General features: G+C 27.6%; 1 protein-coding gene across 1 annotated transcript in view; it reads right to left on the bottom strand.

Annotated features, from left to right (window-relative positions):
* Window positions 1-6,834, bottom strand: part of LOC107448607 (basic proline-rich protein) — an 18,894-nt gene extending 12,060 nt beyond the window's left edge. Inside the window, exons 1-2 of the mRNA XM_071183930.1 lie at window positions 6,830-6,834; window positions 51-447 (exon numbers count right to left, since the gene is read on the bottom strand). Of these exons, the coding sequence (XP_071040031.1) occupies window positions 51-447; window positions 6,830-6,834 (402 nt within the window). The remainder of the gene's footprint in view (window positions 1-50; window positions 448-6,829) is intronic.
* Between the last annotated feature and the right edge of the window lie 1,256 nt (window positions 6,835-8,090).

The raw sequence follows: 8,090 nt of genomic DNA, 5'->3' as shown, positions 1-8,090 counted from the left end.
TTTATTCTAATGGGCCTCTGCGTTGGAGGGGGTGGGGGAGGTGGTCTGACAGGCCTTTGCGTTGGTGGAGGTGGGGGTGGTGGAGGAGGCCTTACCGGAGGAGGTCTGGCCGGCGGCTGCGTTGGAGGTGGTCTCACAGGTGGAGGCCGCGCAGGAGGTTGAGTAGGCGGTGGCCTAACGGGTGGTTGTGGAGGAGTTCCAGGCAAAAGACAAGGGCATGGAACTCTGTTTCCATATTCATCTGTAGGAAAAATTAACGGCCGAACCGTAGGATCTGTAACTTCACCTATATATTTTTGCCACCACTCTTTCCACCATTCACCATTATGATCATGTCCTCCAAAATCATTACTTGTTCCAATGTTAGTTGATCCTGATCCAGTTTTTCTACCACCTTTGACTGCGCGTTTATCTCTGAAGATCTCTTCCCCACCAGAGGGAATTGCACTGCAGAAAATTGAGATCAGAAAGATAATCGCAGTCCATTTCTGAAATAATAAAAAATGTGCCTGTATTAGCGATGAAAATAAATAAAACATCAAAAATAAAATTACACGAAATGATACAATTACACCACCTGGCGGTAAATTGTTTTAGAGTTGAGTCCACCATGCCATGGAAGCAAGTAATTTAGACGTTAAACTTTTTATACTACTTTATTTTTCATAATTTTTTTATAGATTTTTAACTTATTCATTACGAACATTGATAATCTGAATACTTTTATTTTAATTATGAGTAGTTTAAAAATATATGTTTATTTGAAATTTCCGTACCAATTTAAGCGTATAACTTATGAACATATATAACAGGCGTGTTTCACTTATCTACGCGAAGCGAATCACAAGTGGTTTACTAACCAACTTTTTTAATAAAAGTATTGGTTCTCACTAAAATCACTTATTGCATAATGTTTCAGCATTTATTTCAAAGAATCAAGTTTAATTATTTTGCAGTTTTTCTTTTTTATTAAGTGCTTTTTTGTCATGATTTCGCAATCATTTTGTTCACCTCAAACTGAAATTTGTAAAAGATTAGAGTACTTTAAAGATGAAATAGAAAAGCACATTTTTGGAGAAGAGCAAGGGAATTCACTGAAATTCAAAAAAAGGTCTGTAAATTAGCAATTTGTGAACTGAAATTTTTTCTCCAAAGCGATAGTAAACAAAATGATAATTGTACAGTATTTCTTCTAAAAAGCCTCTTTTTCCTCGATGTCGTATGGCACAAACGACAACCTTTTCATTTTTTTTCGATTATACAAACTTAAGAGTTTTTTTTTTAAACATTTGTATTCATTGGTTTGAAAACACTTTCAAATTTATTCTCCTCCGCAAGAAAAAAAAAGTTTCTAAAAAAATATGCAGTAAAATGTAATAATCACCATTATTTCTGTAAAGAATATCATCACTCATTATGAAATACATTTAAGTGGTGTGTGATGGAGTTTCCAAAATTTCAAAATTTGAGTACTTAGATATTTTTACATTTTTATTAGGTTTTGAGATACTTTTTAAGAAGAAAAAAATAAAATAATTTATTAAATGGTGTTTATTCTGGCAAAAATTGTGCATTCAGTTTTAGGAAGCCGTTGTAAACTAGACTAAACAATAAAAACAGTTCTTTTATTTACTAATACATTTACTCATGTACTAGTACTGTTATGTGGTAGTAACATTTAAGATTAATTTCTAATACGTTAAAATCCAATCTTTTGATGAAAAATTATTAAATTAATTAGGTTTTTTTCAGCGCAGAGTACATGTGTAAAATGACTAGAAACCTATGAAGATTAAGAGTTCCATACCTAAAATAAGTATCGTGATTATCAAATGCAACAAGAAACGCTTTTATTTGGATTTATATATTTCTTTAAGTTTTCAAAAATATTAAAATAATTAGATAATTTAGAGGCTAAAATATTAGAATAGAACTTTAACTAAGAAAGTTTCGAATAAATAGATATAAAAAGATGAATATAACAAAAGCAAATTTTCTATTTAATCGATCCTCATAATATTCTCATGATAATTCAATTAGAATTTTTCTAATAAAACTGCACATCCTGAAATTTCACTCAATTAACCAAATTTTTATAAATTGCACTCTGTGTTTTTTAGCCACTTTTGACTCTTTTGCCATTGAAATTTATATTTTATCAACCAATCAATTATAACTCGAAAATATTTGAATTTAGTTTTGCAAATTTGTTTTATACATGTTTAATATTTTTCAAAGCACTGAATTGGCTAACAAATTAAAAATGAGCAAAAATTACATATATTCAAAAGCAAAAGATTTCAATTAAATAAATGTAAGAAAGTAAATATAAGAAAAAAAAATTCTTTTAATTGACTCTTCAATTAAAGATTTCTATAGTTGGAATTCTAATTTATTAGGAGTACTCAGTTTCAGTTTTCTAAATAAATTCCTTTATCGTCAAATTTCAATAAATTAATAGAAATTAGATAAATTGTGTTTTGTTCCGGATAACAACTTTCGTCTTTTTTTTTCTTTTTTTTACATTAAACTTGCATTGAACGAACCAACTTAATGAAAATATCGAAAATAATAGTTTTTTTACATACTTTTACAAACTTTTCATATTTTCACATATTTATTTTTATATTTTTACTTACTTCCTCAGATTTTTAAATTCTTAATCTAATTAAACAAGTAGCTGAAAGAAACTTTAAAAACGAGCGTAAATTATGAAGATTTCAAATAAATAGATATATAATACAAAAAACGAAAACATTATTTTTAAATGTGTCTTCATTATATTCACATAAAAATTTTGTTTCATTAATTCTAATGAAATTCAACTATTAACAGCCAAATTATGCAACCAAATTTAGCAACTAAGTTTAACAGCCAAATTTCTCTCAATGAACAAAATTATATTATATAATATTTATAATTAATTATATTTGGATTATAATAAATTATATTTGGTGCAGCTTCATTCATATAGCCACATTCTATACTTCTACCATTAAATTTTACATTAAACTAACAAACTAAATGTAACTCAATAATTTTATTAAATTTCACTTTTCTTATATTTCGAAATTCTTGAAGTAATTAAATAAGAAAAATGTCCGTAACATGCTTCCTTTAACAAAACTTCATACAAACAAGCTCAAATTTACAAATTAACGAAAATTGTGTAAATTGCTTTTGCTGCAGTATAGCCACTTTCGATCATTCTGTTAGAGAATTTTGCTTTCTTCAAAATGAAACTCAAAATTTAATTTTAATAAGTTTTGCAAATTTTTTTATAGTTCTAAATTTTTTGAGTAATTAAATAAGTAAAATGACAAAAGCATTTAAAACGAACGTTTCAAATGTTTCAAGGCAAGTTTCAAATGTTTGGATATAGGAATAAGCACAAATAAAATGAAATTTCTTATATCTGGATTTTCATTGTATTCCTACTCGAATTTAATGTCACTTCCTTTAATAAAACTCCATACAATCAAATTTAACTCAATTGACAAAAATTATGTAAATTGCGTTTGGTGCAATATAGCCAGTTTCGATTATTCAGCCATAGAATTAAGCATTCAGCACAACCAAATAAACAAAACTCAAAAATAATTTTAGTTTATAAAGCTTTGCAATTTTTTCATGCAATAAATAATTTTTTTAAATAATGGATAAATTCAAATAATTGATTAAATTTTTTTTAAATAATTGATAATTTAAGTGGCTAAAAATTAAAAACGACCAGATATAACTAGTATTTCAAAGACATAGATCTAAGATTATAAACCTAAGAAAACGAAATTCTCTTTCAATTGGATCCTTATATATTCTCACGATAATTTAATCTCATTTGTTCCTTGATAAAATTCTTTATCATCTCAATTCTCCATTCAATTCTCACAAATAAAAGAAGTTTATTTGTGATGTTAATCTTTGATACGACTTAAATATAAAACAATTCTTATTAATGCATATTTAAATTTTAAAAAGAGATAAATAAATTTGAAGGTCGTGTGCTATCTTTATTTTTATCTGGAATTACTCGATTTTACCTTGGCTTGGGAGTCCGTTTAATTTTCAACTACTGGTGAACCCTTAAGGTCAGGGTCGCGAAAAATCACTGAACTAGATTTATGAGAATTAAGATACCTCACAGAAGTTGCTATTGAATTTTAAAACTTGCCATTCAAGTTATTTTATCGTGTTTTTGAGGAATATTAATTTATTCTATAAAAAAGCAAGAACCGTTAAATGTGAGGTTCAAGGGCGATTATTATGTTGCTGAATTAAAAAAAAAAGGTTCTCGTACAGTGTGCAAAAAAAAAGTGATCACGCCGAATACCTTTTGATCTAATGATAAGATTTCGACGTATTAAGACTCAATTCTTAAGGACTTAACTTACATATGCTAATTAATAAGTTAAGATGATATCTCATGCTATGAAATCTGACACAAAACGTGCATTTTTTGAATAACGTAAGTAATAAACATTTTTTAGATCTATTCGGATTTTTGACCCTAAAAATATGGGAGGTATCTGGGAAAATTCGTTTCCTATACGACTCCTTAATGTTAATTTTACACCATCTTTCAAAAACTTTTTAAGCGAATTGAAAATCTTTTAATCACAATTACAAAATTCTCTTAACAAAAGATGTTTCTGTGTAAAAGTAATTTTTAATAATTATTTATTATTTTTCACTTTTTTATTTATTAATAATCGAAAAGATTTTGCATTGTAAGACTTACAAATTTTTGCATCATTTTCAAAGAATGCAATTTTTCATGGCAAAATGCAAAATTTGAAAGAAAGCGATCGAAAAGTTCTTAAAAATATTAAATTTTAACTATACATCCTCTTTAACATTTGATAACTTTGACTGTTTGCTATTTTATGTAAATGATAGAAAAATATGATTGAAAAGTACAGCGACAATCGAGTAAAGATTCTACTTCTATCCTCTCTAGAAGTTTAGAAAAATCGCTTTTTTTTTCCTAAAATGCACAATTTTCTTAAAAATTAAATTATTAAAATAAATTAAAGTAATACATTAGATAATATGCTTAAATGTTTACGAGCAAGCAAAATATCCAAGTCATCTAAATAATAAAATTTTGAATTTTAGTGCAGTCTCTCTCAGTGTGCATTTCAGAGAATTTCAAACGCGTTTTTCTCGAATCAACATTTTTCGAAGTCGGCAGGCCTCATAGCTCAATCAAATCGCAATTAATCGCTGAAGTCAGCATCACCGATTAACTTCAAGTTTGAACTACATATGTGTAAAATTACACGCTTTTTAAAAATAGGCAGGATTGTTTCAAGTCATTACATCATTGTGAACTACACTTTTATGCGATTTTTGGGTTTAGATTTAAATTAAAGCGCGTACATTTTGCAAAACTCGACACACCAAAAAATATCGTATATATTTCTGAAGCTATTTTTATGTATATTTGAAAAAAAATTGTCTTTTATCCTAACTTGAATTCGCAGTTGTTACAGGTCAACTATATAACTTTTGAAAAAAAGATATACAGCCGCCATATTGTTTTTTATAGCTTTTGAAGAAAAAAAATAACAGTTCATTAAGTCTTTGAGAGCTTTGATTTATTCAAATGTCTCCCAGAAAAATTATCAAAACATTCCTTTTTTCTTACCATTAGTGTTAGCTTTACTCCTTAGACTGTTATTCACTGTTTGGAGGAAAATAATGTTATTAGCTAAGATAAGAGCCTTAAAATTTAGAATTTTAAGCTGTTACACTAATTATCTCATTAAGCATATATTAGTCTTTTGATATGAAAAGAAGAAAACTGCAATTTACTACTTATAAATTCTTTTTTAAAGATTATTCTAAAACTACATCATAGATGAAAACTATGTTTTCTCACTTATTTCTAACAAATTTTATCGATAGTGTCATCAAGCGTTTGGTTGATTCATTCATTTCTTTTTTACTCTTGAATTAAGGATTGCATTTAAAGATTGTTCTAAAACTACATCATGGACGAAAACTATGTTTTCTCACTCATTTCGAATAAATTTTATCGATTATGTCACCAAGCGTTTGGTTGATTTATTTATTTATTTTTTACTCTTGAATTAAACTCGAAATTAGTTTTTATTGCATTGACCAGGAAAATTGCTTGTTTGCTTACTTATCTATGCATTATTTAATTCCATTTCATTAGAAAATTTGTTAAGTAAATAAAATTAAAATACAATTATTTTGTAATTTTACATAATTTTAAATTTTGATAGTGTTCTATTCACTTGCAAGCATTAGGATTTTTCATTAACTTCAGAACTCTAACTCGGGCCTTAGTTGAAACTCAGGTAGTCAGCCAGTTCTGCTTCAGAATTGTTTTCCTATCTGTATCCTTCGATAAATTTACAAGCTTGTGTGCTTCCACAGCTCATAAGCAGTTATAATAGTATAAATTACAGAAGGACACCATTAAGGGAGCTTCGAAACTACATGCGATTGCCTTTGACCCACGTGCGAATGTTTAGCATGCAAGACGAATCGGTCACGCAAGCGCGAATCGTATTGACGCGTAATCGCATATACGGATCTCATGCAGTGAGAAGACACCCCAGGTTACGTTGGGAATCGAACCTGCGACCCTCAAGCTTCAGAGTGTTCTGTTTTCTGGTTTGTCTAAGACCCTTTCAGCTGTTTAATGGCAGAACTAAGAGTCATGAGATAATATTGCCAAATAAACCAATCGTAAAAGCAAGATCAAGACGAATTGACGAGGTAGTTATGATGATCAAAAACACGTGAAGGTATAAAGTAATAGTCATTTTGCATTCAACAATTTTTGTGTATTAATTACCTCATATTGGTTACACTACAAATTAAAGTAAGTCAGATTGAATTCTGCTTAAGATTGTAATGTATGCTTATTTTTTAATATAATTTCATGGTAATTCGTATTACAATTGCATCGATTGATATACATTAAGATTTAAAAATTAAATTTTAAATGTTATCACTTGCTTCTTTTTTCTTTGAAATCTGTGAATTAATCTAATATCGATCTAATCACGATCGCTCATTTTCTTATTGTTAAAATACATAAATGAATTTTCATAAATTTTTTTAAAAAAGGCAAACACGATATAAATGTATGAACATTTCTTTTTTTATTTTAATTTGTTATACAATTTTTTCTAATTTAAATTTTGATCAAAATTGATTAGGGAAAGACCTGATAACAGTAATACAACATCTGAGCACAAGTCTAATAATAATTTCATGATTTCAGTAAAGTTATTGTGCTAATGCAGTAAAATTAAACATCTAATCATTGCCATTTATTGTTCTGTCATTATTCTGTATCATTCTGTATCGTTCTTTCTTTTATTATTCTGTTTCGTTACTAAATTCATGAATAATAGAGTGTACACGCACTTGAGTACATGCAAATTCATTCAATTTATCAAACTTCACAATAGTTATTGTTCTACGCTTCAGCTATTAAAATAAAATTGATAAATTTGAAACTGCTTAAATTTCCTCTAAACTAAAAATGAAACTACTCAGTCGATTTCGTCCATCTCATGCAAAAGAAATGAGCAGGAGAAAATAGCAAGTTATCTACTTTATAATGATCTAAAAGAATAGTCGTGATAGTATATAAAATTTCTTAAAAAATAAATTAAACGATGCTTCATCTCAAATTATCTTGTTGCATTTTATATGAAATTAAACTAATTTTACTAAGCGTTTTGATTAAAAGGAGTAATTTTACTTTTTTCGATCTGAAATCGCATTTCGTAATTTTCACTTCATCATATAGAATTTTAACACTTTTAAAATAATATTCTCTTTAATTCTAATTGCATTAGAAGTATTTTTATGAATTTTCAAAACCTTTTAACTTTACTACCGATTCCTGTTCGAAATTTTTTATCCATTTCAATTTTAAATTTCAATTCCAAATTTCAATTCCAAATTTCAATTCCAAATTTCAATTCCAAATTTCAATTCCAAATTTCAATTCCAAATTTCAATTCCAAATTTTAATTCCAAATTTTAATTCCAAATTTTAATTCCAAATTTTAATTCCAAATTTTAATTCTAATTTTAATTTC

This window comes from Parasteatoda tepidariorum, chromosome 8, assembly GCF_043381705.1.
Source record: "Parasteatoda tepidariorum isolate YZ-2023 chromosome 8, CAS_Ptep_4.0, whole genome shotgun sequence".
NCBI lineage: Eukaryota > Metazoa > Arthropoda > Arachnida > Araneae > Theridiidae > Parasteatoda > Parasteatoda tepidariorum.
Note: the sequence above shows the minus strand (reverse complement) of the source record. Positions and strands in the feature narration are given on the sequence as shown.